The 15,830-nt window shown below is 44.9% G+C and overlaps 1 protein-coding gene across 2 annotated transcripts in view; it reads right to left on the bottom strand.

Annotated features, from left to right (window-relative positions):
• The window catches only part of NT5M (5',3'-nucleotidase, mitochondrial), a 39,257-nt gene that overhangs the window by 9,625 nt on the left and 13,802 nt on the right, over window positions 1-15,830 (bottom strand). For both annotated transcript variants that reach the window (XM_047708837.1, XM_047708838.1), the window contains exon 3: window positions 13,551-13,611. In XM_047708837.1, the coding sequence (XP_047564793.1) occupies window positions 13,551-13,611 (61 nt within the window). The remainder of the gene's footprint in view (window positions 1-13,550; window positions 13,612-15,830) is intronic.

The raw sequence follows: 15,830 nt of genomic DNA, 5'->3' as shown, positions 1-15,830 counted from the left end.
TCCACTATCAAAGTCTTTTAATTTAGACCATTTAGACCATGGATGTTTAAAATGATTATTGATATAGTTGGATTAATATCTGCTGTATTTGTTACCATTTTTGACTCTGCCCTTCTGTCTCCCAGTCTTTTCTGCCTTTTATGATTTTAATTGAGTATTTTATATGATTCCACTTTCTACCCTTTCTTTGCATATCAAGAATCATGTACTGTTTCTTTTTTTACTTTTCTGAGTGGTTGGCCCAGAGTTTGCAGTATACATTTACAACTAACCCAAGGCCATTTTCAAAAACACAGTGTGCTGCTTCACAGACAGTGAAAGTACATTAAAATAGCAACAGATTCCTAGTTTCTCCCTCCCATCCCATGTATAGATCATTGCTGCAATTAATTTCACTTGCACAGAAGTTATAATCATCAAATACATTGTTGCTAATGCTATTCTGAAAAAACTGTTAGATGAACTAAAAATGAAAATGTTTATTTTACCTTCATTTATTCTCTACTGCTCTTTCCTCCTTGATGTAGATTTGAGTTTTTGACATATCATTTCTCTTCTCTCTGAAGAATTTCTTTTAAATGTCATGCAAGACAGGTCTATGGACAATAATTTATTTTTGAAAGTCCAAGAACATCTTTATTTCTCCTTCACTTAAAAAAAATTTTTTATTTATTTATTTAACAGATACACAGCAAGAGAAGGAACACAAGCAGGGGGAGTGGGAGAGGGAGAAGCAGACTCCCCGCTGAGCAGGGAGCCCCTGGGCTCAATCCCAGGACCCCAGGATCATGAGGTGAGCTGAAGGCAGACGCTCAATGACTGAGCCACCCAGGTGCCCCTCTATTTCACTTTTGGAAGAGGATTTTCCTGGAGAAAGAACTATAGGTTGGTTGGGTTTTTTCCTCTCAATGCTTTAAATATTTCACTCTACTCTCTTCTTGTTTGCATGATTTCTGAGCAGAACTCAGATAAAATTCTTATATTTGTTCCTCTACAACTAAGGATTTTTATTCCTCTGGCTTCTTCCAAGGTTTTGTCTTCATCTTTGATTTCTGTAGTTTGAATATGATATGCTTAGGTATGGGTTGTTTTGTTTTGCTTTTCCTATTCATCCTGCTGGGTGTTCTCTAAGTTTTCTGGGTCTGTGCTTTGGTATCTGATACTCATTTGGTGAAAAATTCTGTCTTATTGCTTCAAGTATTCTGTTCCTGTGTCTTTTTCTTCTCCTTCTGGTATTCCTATTACATGTATGTTATACCTTCCCATGGTTCTTGGAATCTCTGGAGTTTTAGTTTTGGTTTCTTATACTCCTTTCCCCATTTGCTTTTCAGTTACAAAGTTTCTACCAGGATATCCTCCAGCTCAGAGATTCTTTCCTCAGCTGTGTCCAGTCTATTTAACAAGAACATCAAAGGCATTCTTCATTTCTGTTACAGTGTTTCCATCTCCAGCATTTCTTTTTTATTCTTTCTTAGACTTGTTTGCTCTCTCTACAAACTCTGTTCTTTGCCTTTTAGTATGCCTTGTAACTTTTCCTGAAAACCACACAGGATGTACTACGTAGAAGGAACTGTAGTGAACAGGCCTTTAGCAATGTGGTGGTGAGGGGTGGGGGAAGGGGCAGTGTTCTCCAATCGTGTGAGGAGGCCTCAGTCTGTCCATGAGCCCATGCCCCTGGATTCTGAGGTTCACCTGTGTTTCACAGTACTTCCCTCTTAAGTGGGATAGGATAGCTAAATGGGGTGGATGAAAGGTCAGGTAAATTCTGATGAAATTGCAGCAATTTAGACTTTTTAAAAAGTTTTTCTTGCAGGCAGGCCTTGTTAAGAAGAACAGAATATCCTGGCATATTGCAAAATAGTTACTTTTTCTTCCCCCTGCCAGAAGCACAAGGGAATTTCTTTTTCTCTGAGCTTTACTGTGAGAACCTGGCAAACCTCCTAAAAGCAAAACTCACAACAGTGTGGGTCCCCCTATGACTGGGGCCCGAGAGGAAGCATTTTGGTGTGCTGGGCGTTTTCTCTATCTTGACTGTGGTGGTGATTACCCTTTAAGGAAGTAAATTTGTTTAGTTTCAATTATATCTTAATAAACAATGCAAAAAATACAGCAATAAAGGCAAATGTTAAGGCATTTGAGATCTCTGCTAAATTGCCACCCAGAAAGGTTTTATATTTACTTCCATCAGCCATATCTGAAAATGCAAACATTTACCTAATACTAATTATTATAATTTTTAAACAATTATCCCTAATAGCAAAGAAAAAAAAAGCACTTGAAGTGTAATTTCTTTCTTAATAAAGTTAAAGGCTCTATGTATGTGTAAGTTCACTGTAGGTTTTTGCTTTCAGGGAGCTTTCTATTCACCTCCACAGCCCATTTGTCTCTAGGGTGTTCACTGTTTCCCATGGGTGTAAGAAGCCTCTCAAGTCATCCCCACGGTAACAGTTAAGTCTGTGTGGGTCATTGTCACTGTCTTGGCTTGGGTCCTCCTTATAGCCCATCTGGGTCACCGCAGCAAGTTCTATGTGGCTTCACCGATGAACCCCCTATACCACTGCAGTGAGTGTTCAAAGACACCCATTACAACAGCTTTGCATAAATATCCTTCAAAAGCCTCTCAGATCCTGTGGCCTGAAGTACAAACTCTTGATTACCAAAGGCCCTGACTCTTAGTCTCATTTCTAGCCTCTCCCCTCTCAACCCAACTGCCCACCCCCACCAACACCATCTCCTTCCCATCCCTCTCTGTCCTTACCCCTGCACACCCCATACCCACACCAAGATCCCTGGAATTCCTCTTTGCCTTTGTGCATGCTGTTCCCACCACTCAGAGCTCACTCTCCCACTTCTTTGTCTTCTCATCTCCATGACTCAACTTAATTCTTCTTTTCCCCAAGAAGCTGACCCTAGCCTCCTCCTCTCGGGTGACCACAGAACCTGTGAAGCAGTGATAACCACCTATATTCCTAAAGCAGAGATGGGGCATTTTGTAAGCACTGTAGTAGATTGCTCAGTAAATGTTTGCTGAATGAATGCCAACCAAAAAAGCATTTACATTTTTATTGCAAAAGTAATGGCTTATCAAAAAAATTGGGAAAATCAAGAAACGTTAGAGAGAGAAACATCTATAGCTGGCTGTACTTCCTTCCTTCTTATTATTTATTATTTTAAAAACACAGTTGTAATCAAACTGTATAGACAACTGTATAGACAACAGGTAACTATATACAGAACTTGGATCCAAGAATGCAGAAAAACTAATCAACCATAAAATTGTCCAGACTTTCTGGTTTGAGAGATGTGTGTTGAAGTGCATTCTTTCTTTACTGCTGGGCAGGGGCATTTGGGGACAGACAGAAACAAGGGGATGACACCTATTGCTATAAAGCATAGTGCTAGGTGGTTTGTGCAAATTTCTTCTTCAGCTTTGTTTTTTAAATTTACATTTATTGAGATATGATTGGCATGTAACACTGTACAAGTGTAAAGTGTATAATGTATTGACTTGATATATTTATATAATGCAATTTGATTTCCAGTCAATTTTCTTTAATAATGCCCATGAAGATATTACTACAACTGTGCTGACAAAGAAGCCAAGTCCCAGAGAGGTGAGTTGAGCAGCTCACAGGTAGGTCCACAGACCCAAAAGTGAAAGTGTCATGCTCAGGTTCAGCCAGGGTTCAGCAGGGTCAGGTGTCTGAGGGACACCTCTAAGGACAAGTCAAGGCTTGGGCAAGCATCTTTCATTACGTTTATTAGCTGCTGTTTTGGAAGAGAGGCATTGTTCATTATTCACCTGATTACAACTTCAGTTCCTAAAAATACTTGGGGGATAAAATAGTTCAGCCCAGATGAATGTAGAGCTATCCAAGTATAAAATAGTGTTGCCATTCCTAAATCAGAATCTGTCAAAATGACTGAAACTGAATCCAAACTACATGTTAGCAAAAGAATCACCAGAAGGACTCTCAAGGGAGATGATCTCTCAAGACATAGGTTATGAGCAGCAAGTTCATAAAACTGGCCACTGCAGGAGTGAAGAATTCAGTGTGAAGATGATAAAGGGGGGTGCATGGGTGGTGATGAGGCTGGTGCTGAGAAAGGACAGGGGGCAGAACATCCAGGGCAGTGACAGGGCCTGGAACAGCTCCCTGACACCTCCTCAAAGCTCTCTCAGAGCCATGTGGGTCCCCATGGCTCAGAAATGAAGATATGAAAGTAAGACATGGTCCTTGCTCTTCAAATGTTGGGTGGACTTCTCCCAAAGTCCTCCTCTGCTCAGATGAGCAGATCCCAAAACGAGCCTCAAATAAGGGAAGGGATGCAAATCCTGGGAGATGGTGGGGACATGCCATTTCCCAATGACAGGTGTCATCATTAACAGTCTACTTCATTTAGTGGAAGATGTGGAAAATGGTGCCATTAAGCCCAAGATTTTCAGGGTAATTGGCTTGACCCAGGATCCTGCACAGGTTATCACGCACTTCTGTCCACAAACCCAATTAAGATGATAAAATAACCACATTGAAGCAGAAGAATAGAGTTGGTTTTGGAACTATCAGCCATTTGAATGGCCAAATTTCTTTAGATATAATTCATATACCATAAAATCTACTTATTTAAAGTATACAATTCAAGGGCTTTTCGCATATCCATTATACCGAAACATGGCTTATCTTGCTAAAGGTTCTGTGTGCACTGGACTAGAACAGGTATCTACTGTTGTTGTGTGAGGTGTTATATAAATGCCAACTTGGTCAAGCTGGTTGCCAATGCTTGTTCAAGGCTTCTACATCCCGACTGATTTTTTGGGGTGGGGGATGTCTGCGTACTCTATCACCTATTAAAACAGGCATATTAGGGCGCCTGGGTGGCTCAGTTGGTTAAGCAACTGCCTTCGGCTCAGGTCATGATCCTGGAGTCCTGGGATCGAGTCCCGCATCGGGCTCCCTGCTTGGCAGGGAGTCTGCTTCTCCCTCTGACCCTCCTCCTTCTCATACTCTCTCTTAAATAAATAAATAAAATCTTTAAAAAAAACCAGGCATATTAAAGTCTTTGTAAGAATTATGAATTTATCTATTTCCCTTTGCAGTTCTATTATATTTTTAAATTTTTATTTAATTAAAATAAAACAAACAGTTCACCCATTTCTCCCACCCCTCACCTCCAACCTCCAACAACTGCCAATCTGTTCTCTGCATTTATAAGTTTGGGGTTTTTTTTCCTTTTGTTTTATTGTTTGTTTTTATTATCTTTTTTTTTAAAGATTTTATTTGTTCATTTGAGAGAGAGACAGAGAGAGCACAGGCCGGAGAGAGACAGAAGGAGTGGGAGAAGCAGACTCCCCACTGAGCGGAGAGCCCAGCATGAGGCTTCATCCTAGGACCTGGAGATCATGACCTGAGCTGAAGGCAGATGTTTGACCCTCTGAGCCACCCAGGAACCCGTTTATTTGTTTGTTTTCAGATTCCACATATAAGACATCATACAGTATTTGTCTTTCTCCGTTTGTCATTTCACTCAGCATAATACCCTCGAGGTCCATCCATGTTGTCACAAATGGCAAGATTCCATTCTTTTTTATGGATGAAATCACATTCCTCTGCAGATAATAACAAAATTTCTTTTTTCGTTCATCCATCTTAGGTTGTTTCCATAGCTTGGCTATTGTAGATAATGCTGCAGTACACATAGAGGTGCATATATCTTTTCAAATTAGTGTTTTTGTTTTCTTTGAATAAATACCCAGAAGCAAAATTGCAGGATCATATGGTAGTTTTATTTTTAATAAGTTGAGGAACCTTCATTCTGTTTTCCACAGTGGCTACATCAACTTATATTCCCACCAACAGTGCACAATAGTTCCTTTTCCTCCTTATCCTCACCAACACTTGTTACTGCTTGCCTTTCTGATAACAGCCAAACTAACAGGCGTGAGGTGGCACCTCATTGTGGTTTTGATTTGCATTCCCCTGATAATTAGTGATGTTGAGCTTCTTTTCATGTACCTGTTGGCCTCTGTATACCTTCTTTGGAAAATGTCTATTCAGATCCTTTGCCCAGGTTTTACTCAGATTGTTTGGTTTTGGGGTTGTGTGGTTTTTGCTATTGAGTTGTATGAGTTCTTTATATATTTTGGATATAAGCCCCTTATCAGATATAGGATATGTAATTATTTTCTCTCATTGAGGAGGTTGCCTTTTCATTTTGTTGATGGTTTCCTTTGCTGTGCAGAAGATGTTTAGTTTGATGTGGTCCCATTAGTTTGTTTTTGCTTTTGTTGCTTTTGTTTTGGTGTCAGGTTCAAACCACTGCCAAGAGCTATGTCAAGGAGCTTACCACCTATTCTTCTTCTAGGAGTTTTATGGTTTCAGGTCTTATATTGAAGTCTTTAATCCATTTCAAGTTAATTTTGCACATGGTATAAGATAGAGGTTTCATTCTTTTGCACGTGGCTGTCCAATTTTCCCATCATCATTTCTTGAAGAGAATGTCCATTCTCCATTGTATATTCTGGCTCCTTTGTCATAAACTGACCATATACATGGGTTTATTTCTGGACTCTCTATTAGTTCCATTATCTATGTGACTGTTTTATTCCAATACTATACTGTTTTGATTACCATAGCTTTGTAATATAGTTTGACATCAGGGAGTGTGACACCTCCAGCTTTATACTTCTTTCTCAAAATTACTTTGGCTATTGGGATCTTTTGTGCTTCCAAATTTTAGGGTTGCTTGCTCTAGGTCTGTAAAAGTTACTACTGAAATTTTCATAGTGATTGCACTGAATCTGTGGATTGTTTTTGGGTAGTATGAATATTTTAACAAATGAATCCATGAGCACAAAATGTTTTATGTTTATTTCTGTCTTCTTTAATTTCTTTCATTAATGTCTTATAATTTTTAATATACAGGTCTTTCACCTCCTGGGATAAATTTATTCCTCAATATCTTATCCTTTTTGATGCAATTGTGAATGCAATTATTTTCTTGACTTCTCTCACAGTTCATTATTAATATAAATAAATACAACAGATATTTGTGTATGGTTTTGTATCCTGTAACTGTACTGAATTTATTAGTTCTAACAGTTTTTTGATGGAGTCATTAGATTTTTCTATATATAATATTATGTCATCTACAAATAGTGCTAGCTTTACTTCTTCCTTGCCAATTTGGATGCTTTTTATTTTTTTTCTTGCCTAATTGCTGTGGCTAGGACATCCAATATTATATTGAATAAAAGTGGCAAGAGTGGACATCCTTGTCTTGTTCCTGATCTTAGAGGAAAAGCTTTCAGCTGTTCACCATTAAATATAATATTAGTTGTGCATTTATCATGTATGACCTTTATTAAGTTGAGGTACGTTCCCTCTGTATCTGCTTTGTTGAGAGTTTTTTAATTAAAATGGATGTTCAGGGGCACCTGGGTGGCTCAACTGCTTGAGCGACTGACTCTTGGTTTCGGATCAGGTCATGATCTCAAGATTGTGGGACTGACCTCCATGTCAGATTCTGAACTCAATCTGGAGCCTGCTCGAGGTTCTCTCTCCATCTGCTTTTGCTTGCCCCCTGCTCACACTCTCTCTCTCTCCAAAAAAAAAATCTTTTAAAATAAACAAACAAATAAATAATAAAATGGATGTTGAACTTTGTCAAATGCTTTTTCTGCACCTATTGAAATAATCATATAATTTTATCTGTTTTGTTAATGTAATTTATCACATTAATTGATTTGCAGGGGTTGAACCATCCTTGCATTCCTGGAACAAATCCCACTGATTATGGTGTATGATCCTTTTAAAGTATTGTTGAATTCATTTTGCTAATATTTTGTTCAGGAATTTTGCATCTTTGTTTATCAGGGATATTGGCCTTGAATTATCTTTTTTGTGGCATTCTTGTCTGGTTTGGGTATCATGGTAATGCTTCATATATGTGTTTGGAAGAGTCCCTCCAGCCCCCTTCTATTTTTTGGAAGAGTTTGAGGAAGAAAGGGATTAATTCTTCTTTGAATGTTTGGCAGGATTCGCCAGTGAAGTAATCTGGTCATGGATTTTTATTCGTTGGGAAGTTTTTGATTCCTGACTCCATATCCTAGGTAGTAACTGGTCTGTTCAGATCTTCTATTTCACCATGATTCAGTCCTAGAAGGTTGTGTTTCTAGGATGTATCCACTTCTTCTACAATGTCCAATTTGTTGGCATATAATTATTCTTAGTAGCCTCTTATGATCCTTTGTATTTCTGTGGTATCAACCACAGTTGCATTAACTCTCTCATTTCTGGTTTTATTTGAGACCTCTTTTTTTTTTTTTTTTTAGTGTATCACTTTTCTATACTATAAAAGGCTGTTTCCTTTTATTTCACTTTATAGTCATTTTTTTTAAAGATTTTTTTTTAATTTATTTGACAGAGAGAAATCACAAGTAGGCAGAGAGGCAGGCAGAGAGAGAGGAGGAAGCAGGCTCCCTGCTGAGCAGAAAGCCCGATGTGGGGCTCGAACCCAGGACCTGGGATCATGACCTGAGCCGAAGGCAGCGGCTTAACCCACTGAGCCACCCAGGTGCCCCACTTTATAGTCATTTTTATATATAATTTATATACCATAAAATTCAGCAATTTAGAGTTCACATTTCAGTGTTTTTTTTTTAAGTAATCCCCTATGTTGTACAACGATTGCCTATCTAATCCCCAGAAGTTTCCATCATCTTACAAAAAAACCCTATGCCAATTACCATGAACTGCCAATTATTTTATAAATAGTAGTTTGAGCCAAAACATAGCATGACCCCCAGTTTTAGACACTGGGTAGCACACAAAGTGGGAGGTACCACCAGAGGAAGTTCCTGGAAGGCTGGAGTGTGGCTCTCACTGCTCCTAAAAGTATCTATGGTTTCTGCTGGTGGCAAGAGAAAGTGATGCATCTTTTAGTGTACGTCTTAAAAGAGGTTCAAGTTCTGGGAGCAGTTGGACAAGTTGGTGTGAAAGGTGTGATGAAATTTAATTCATTATCTACATTTTTTTACTTGAGTTTAAGTGAAGAGGCTTGATGATGTGGTGGAAATGTTTAACATTTATTCTTCAATCCAAACACAGCATCTGGAAGACATCATCAGGAGACCAGACTTCAAATGAAAAGAACATGTCCCACTGTTACATCCAAGCATCTTGCTTAATCCCACTTGTGATCACTCACCTTGTGGAATGAGGGAAAGGAACAGTAAAATGTCATGCTCAAGTATGGAGAATTTAACATGGATTTTTAAAAAAAATCTCTTGGGGGGATAAACTAGTAATATTGTGCTAAGTTCTGAGTGAGGTGGAATCAGAAAAGGGGGTCAGCATAGCACAGAGGTGCAGAGCACAAGCTCTGGAGCCAGACTGCCCAACCCTGACTCACCATGTCTTGCTGCCAACCTTAGGTAAGTGACTTAACTTCTCTGTGCCTCAGTTCCCTCATCTGTAGAATGGGGATAATAATAGCACCTACTTCAAAGGGCTATTATGAAGGCTAATGGATCACTACAGGTGAAGCCCTTGCATATATTACTAACTCATGAGTTAGCTACTACTGAGCCAGATTGGCTTTAAAATGTCAGCAAGCTCCAGCCAGAAAGAAGGTTCTGATAAACTGAATAGCACTTAAGTCTGACTCCTTAGGTATAATAAAGAAGCTGAACTCTTAGCAATTAGGCTTCCCTCCTTTGACTGGGTCTCGAGAGGAATCAACTAAGGAGAAAAACTCCCACTTCAGCTGCCCGAAGCTGATGCTGCTCTGGGGGGCAGGAGCGGAGGGAAGAACTCTGTGAGAGGTCTGGTCTTGTGCCCCCACTGAGACCACCATGAGAGCAAAACATCCATCTTCAGTTGATGTCCTGAGAACCAGCCCCAATTCTCCCCCACCACAGGTACCAGGCAAAACAATCATCAGCCCCCATCTACGTCCAGCCCCAACTAGCCAAGGACACGATGTCTACTAGGGATGGGAGGGTGCGTGGATGGTGGGAGAGGAGGTGGCTGGGGCTATTTTCATCTCTTCACAAGACACCCTCCGTCTGTCTTCTCCACTGACTTAGTTCCAATGTATGTGGGTCGGGGGAGGTGAAAACATGGCTGGGAGAGACACTTGCAACCCAACCTGATCCCAACTCCAGAGGCTCTAGGGCCACCAGCCAACACAATTCACCCAAAGTTCCTCAAACATACTCTGCATTTTGCTGTCTTCATGTCTTTGTTCAATGTCCCACTTCCTCCACTGACTGACCTGGTGGCCGGTCTGGGCCCTGGGTGGGGAGGGTGCTCGGCCGGCCACCAGCACAGTGACAACAGTATATGCCCCTCCCTGCAGAGTGTCACGATGTGCCTTCCTTGTGGGAGCCAGGAATTCTATCTCCTGGAATCTGTCCTATGGACATAATCGCACGAAGATGTTGGTACAAGATGACTTCAGCTCTTAGCAATCGAGTTTTTGAAGAATATTTGGGGACAGAAAAAAGACTAAAACTCCATTAAGGAGAAAATGGGTGCTAAGCTACATGAGTTTCAAGTTTTGTTAAAATATATGTATTATATTTAATATGCATCAAAGAAAAACTAGAAAGAAACACCTCAAAATGCCAACAGCGTTTCTAATGCTAAGTGGTAGGTCTGTAGCTGGGGTTTTGTTGTTTTTTCCCCCCGCCTTCGGTCAGGGCATCCACCATCCACTATCACTGCGCCCCTTCCTCTGATTTCAGCCCCTTGATTTTTCTCTGCAAAGATCCCTGTCCTTAATAGGACGTCAGTCAGGATGCCCACCCTCCCCTGGCCAAGGGCTGGGAGTGTGACCTGAGCTCAGCTGGTAAGCCTCCCTCCTGGGAACATGAATCCCAGGCAGAGACACCTGAAGATGGAGAATGAACTAGGCTGTGGTCTTCTGCGAGCACGTATGCTTGGGGAGACCGCCTACCAGCTCTGGCTCCCAACCTCCTTGTCAAGAGGCTGCTCCCTCAGATTCTCCTGTGATTCTCTGAGCAAGCCAACAGCGTCCTCATAAACTCTACTTTTGTTCAAGTTGGCGGGATGCCATTCCTGTTGCTGCATCTTAGGGGTCCCAAGTGATATCCTCTTCCCACGTGTTCACTGGACTCCAAACCCTTGGCAGTGAGCATGCGCGGCTCGTGGGAGGGGCACAGGGCGCAGGCTCGGGGATGCATGGGTCAGGACGAAGCCCCACCACCTGTAGATCACTAGACCCAGGAGACCAGCTGCCTTGCCCTTCACAGCCTCCTTCCTCCTCCATCAGACCAGAGGGGTACTGTTTCACAGGGAACTGCTGTACTGATTAGAAAAGTATAAAGCTTGACACATCAAAGGCATTGGATAAATGGCAAACATTCTTACTAAGGTATGTTTGATAAGTCTCTGTTGAGCTAATTAATCTATTCATTTGACAGCATGCCCGGCACCGGGACCAACAAGACAGACATGCTCGCTGCCTTCGTGGGGGTTGCAGTCCACTGGGGAGACAGACAGATAGCAGGACAGAGACAGAGATGCAAACCCATTTCAAGTGTTTATACAGGAAACGAGGGCTGATGGATGGATCAGCAAGGCTGTAAGCTTTAAGATATGGTCAGGAAATGGGGCTGGGGCAGCTGAGTGAGGCCCGAGGGATGAGGAGGAAGGAGGTACACAGAGGGCCCCACAGGTTTAGGGGTACAAAGCATGTTCAAGAAACGGGAACATGGAACATCATGAAGGCTGAATCAGGAACTCCGATGATGCGAGAGGTGGCTGGGAGGGGCTTTGCAGGTTTTGGTGAGGAGTTTGTGTGTGTGTATGTATATGTTTTAAAATTCCATTTTAAGTGCAATGGGGAACTGTTAAAAGGTTTTCTAGTAGGGGGCTGACATGATCTACTTTAGGAAAGACTTTCACTGGCTCTGGGGGGAAATGAAATGAACAGACAGTGTAGAAGGCTCTCTTAGTGTTCTGGGAAGAAACTCAAAGGTGGTGTGATGGAGAGAAAGTAGGCAGATACCAGGTACTCGAGCAGGGCACACAACTTGCTGATGCACTGGGTGTGAGGGGTAGGAAGGGTGTCACCAGGGTGGCTCCCTGGCTTTCAGCCTCAGAGGCTGGTGGACAATGCCAGTCTACCAAGAGGGGAGGGACGGACATGGGACCGGGATGTCAGGAGCCCAGTGACAGACGCATCGGGTTCAAGTTGTCCGGAGCTCAGAGAGCAGCCCCGTGCTGAACTGCACATGTGGGATTGTGGGCAGAAAGATGGAACCTGGATCCTCAGAAATGCATGGATGACAACCAGCGTATCCCTCTTCCCCCCAACAAGCACTGGCCCCACTACAACCACAGCAGAAGCAGGTGCTCCAGCTCGACAATCACTCACACTCAAGGGTGCACCTGCGGGACTTGTTAAAACACACCGGGCAGCTCACACGTTCTCAGGAGGGTTTAGAGAACGTCCATTTCTATCAAGTGTCTGGGGGACATGGATCCCACTGGTCTGGGGACCTGAGTTCAGATCACTGCTCTAGTAGAAACCTAGGACCAGGGAGGACCAAGCCTCAGTCCTCACTCCACACTTACTGATGGTAAGTCGTTAACTCCCCTGAGTTTAGCTAACTCCCGTGACAAGACACAGGAAATGGGCGCGGGAGCATGCAATGACTCAGAAGCCGCCAAGCACCTCTCCAAACTCTGCTTTTAACTACTGAGTAAGGGGGAGTCCCTGTTCCAGTCAACGCACACCAAAGGCGTTAAACGTTGGCAGACTGTGCATTTTGTGGAGTTGGAGAGAGAGAGATCATGTGAACACACTTGAGAAAACTCATGCCTAGAGGTCTATGCTGAGAGAGCTCTGCCCAACCCACCCCCAGCCCAGAGCAGAGGGGTTGTGGGGCCCCCGGTCCTGCCTTCCTGGACTGAGAAGGCTGCTCCCACTTCCCTTGAACGCACCTCTGGTGCAAATGCCCATCTCCTGGATAACACACCTTTCCTGTGGGCTTGGCAACCAAGGAATTTATGGAATTGGTTCCCAATTTCTATAAAAGCCTCAGTTTTATGTAATTCTATTTCTTTTCAATGAAGATGAGGGCATGAGTGTGGAGCCAAATGCAATGTAACCATTACACCTTTGTTAAGACTTTTGCATAAATAAATTCACACATAACGTCTGGGTTTGGCTTTGGGTGGCTTCCGGCGCCTCCTGCCACACGTTTTCTCCTTGCCTCGCCCTTTGCAGATGATCGCTCACTACCGTGGCCATGGTCACCTTCCAGAGAACCTGGCATCCTCACCAGGCTCCCTGCAGAGAACATGCTGGAATGTCAGACTGGTGCTAGCGAAGGTCTTTGGGAGAGGAGAGTCGGGCACAGACAGGAGGGACGGACAGGAGAAGAGGCAGCAATGAAGCCACCCCAGCTGCCGCAGGCGGTGCTGTGAGGGTCCGCACCCCTCCCCCCAGGGTGTGCTGAGCGCCAGCACCCCTTACCCGCAACACATGGGGTCAAGGTGAGAGGAGGCTGTACATCTTACCTTTTCGTAGGGACAATACTTGTATGTCCTCATGGGGCTCGTGCAGATGAAGACATCGGTGCTGTGAGAGAGAGGAAGGAGAGTCAGACTGAGTCCCCACATCTGCTCAGCCTTCGCCACCCTTGCTCCCCTGCCCTCCTGCCCCCCTGCTCTGCGGGCATCAGGCCCTCCGGGTGTGTGCCCATTACTGGAACAGGAAAACTCACTGCCCCACACTGCTCTCCCAGCCAGACACATCCTGTCCCCCAGCCCTGAGCAGCCGCCTGTGACCTCTCCTCTGGCCCAGTGAGCAGCTCAGGGACAGGCATCCATGCATGGCAATTTTGCATGGCCGGAGCCCGAGCTTAGCTGGGCGAAGCACCCGCGCTCTCTGGAATCTGAATGGGGAAATATGGAGAGAAAGGAGCATCTGCCATAAGAGAGGCATGAAAGGGGTGCACAGCAAGTCACTTGTGGACCTCGTGCATTGCAAAGCAAAGAACCCCATGAGGGACAGTCTTCTGGTCAAGTGTGCCTGCTAAGCCCTCTGGCAGAGGGGGATGGAGGAGGAGCCCCCTCCTCTCGGCCAGGCTCAGCTCCCTCACAACAGGCAAGGGCTCTGCTGAGGACCGCCCCCTCCCACAGTCTGGCGACAGTGGGGGAACTGACTGCGAGGGCCCCCAGGCCCCAGAACCTCACCAACAGAGCCCTCTGGTCCCCAACACCCGCAGAAAGCCACCATGGACGGCTCCGCGCACTCGGCCTGTGGAAGGCTAGATTTTCCAGGCTTCTTTGCTCTTTGGCAAATTAGTCCCCTGAGAGTCCTGCCTACGTCAGACTGCCAGGTCCCTCGGCGGAGAGCACGGGCCTCCTAGTTACCCCGAGTCTCGGCTCTCTGGGCCTCTGCCAACTCACTGTCCCCTCCCGCGGCCAGTCCCCTAGGTTCTCAGCCTCTCCTCCCTGTTCTCTTGCCTCCTGCCCGCGCTGAAAGCTGGCCCCACACGAGGAAGCCGCCTCCCCTGTGCGCCTTGGAGACGAAGCTGTGTTTCCCCCACGCCCCACCTGCTGCAGACACACAAGGTGTGGAGGGTCTCCCTCGCCCTCCCTTGTCACTTCCAGACCATTCCTCCCATTAGAGTGGGTGGTCAGTTAGGACTTAATGGGATGCCTGGAGGCCGGCCGAGAGGACGTCATGGTCAACTAGGAGGAAGGTCAGAGGCCTGTCCAGGAAGCACTCCAAAACAAAACCACGAGAAACTGGATCCAACCAGACAGGCTCCAGACGGCTGACAAAGCATCATTCCTTCATCATGCTACATAAACATAGCCTATGAAGCCTTTCTCCAGAGGAGACCAAGAGCCTCCAACGACATTGTTTGGTCGGGCCACCTTGGCCCCCCAGTCCATCCAGCAAGTCCTTCAAAATCCCTGACTCGGTGAAGCCCGTGCCCCGTGACCACCTGCATGTGGCCATTCCCCCTGCTGTCACCACCCTGCCACCTGCCGTCATCCCGCCAAGGCTCAGCATGCCTCCGTCCTCCCTGGGGCCCCTGGGGCCCTGCTGTCATCCCCCTGCTGGTTTTCCTCTCCCTCCCCTGGGAACAGAAAGAACCTGACTCTCCAGCTTCTTCAACCTGCACCCAAACAACCAAAAATGTTGCTGGAGGAAAAAAACAAAAACAAAACCAAACCAAAAAAAAACCCCTCACATCAACAGTTTGGCCATTTTCACCTTAAATTCATAACCACAACCCCAAGGCAAGGGTGCTATCACCAGGCAGCCTGTCCCCAGGGCCCTGGGGTGTGATCGCCTCACTCGTCTCCAGCACAGCCGCCACGCACCACACTCGTGACCGCCACCTTCTCGGCTCTGAGACTCCCTGGCTTCTCATGGTGGAATCTAGAACCACGTCCGTGTCTGATCTTCCTTCTCCCTTTCCGCTGCACGGAGGAATAGCCATCCCTCTCAGCTGTCAAGGCAAACCCTTCATTCGTGCGCTGGAGTCCATCCCCCCATCTTCACAAGGAGGAGTTACCCTGCTGCATTCCCTTTTCTGGGACTGCTCTTCCCTGCAACTCATTCAAACGTGTGCTGCTGTCTTGCATCTCAGAACATACACACACACACACACACACACACACACACACGACCTTGACTTCATACCCGCTCCTGTGACCTCCCATCTCTCTGCTCCCAAGACATCTACCAAGTGCCCTGCACCTGCTGACCCCACTTCCTCACCTCCTATGTGTGCTTCGATCCACCCCAACCTGGGGTCCATCCCCTCCACTCCCCAGAAA

The sequence above is a fragment of the Lutra lutra genome, chromosome 16 (assembly GCF_902655055.1).
Source record: "Lutra lutra chromosome 16, mLutLut1.2, whole genome shotgun sequence".
Lineage (NCBI taxonomy): Eukaryota > Metazoa > Chordata > Mammalia > Carnivora > Mustelidae > Lutra > Lutra lutra.
The sequence above is the reverse complement of the archived record's forward strand: the minus strand, read 5'-3'. Positions and strand labels throughout refer to the sequence as shown.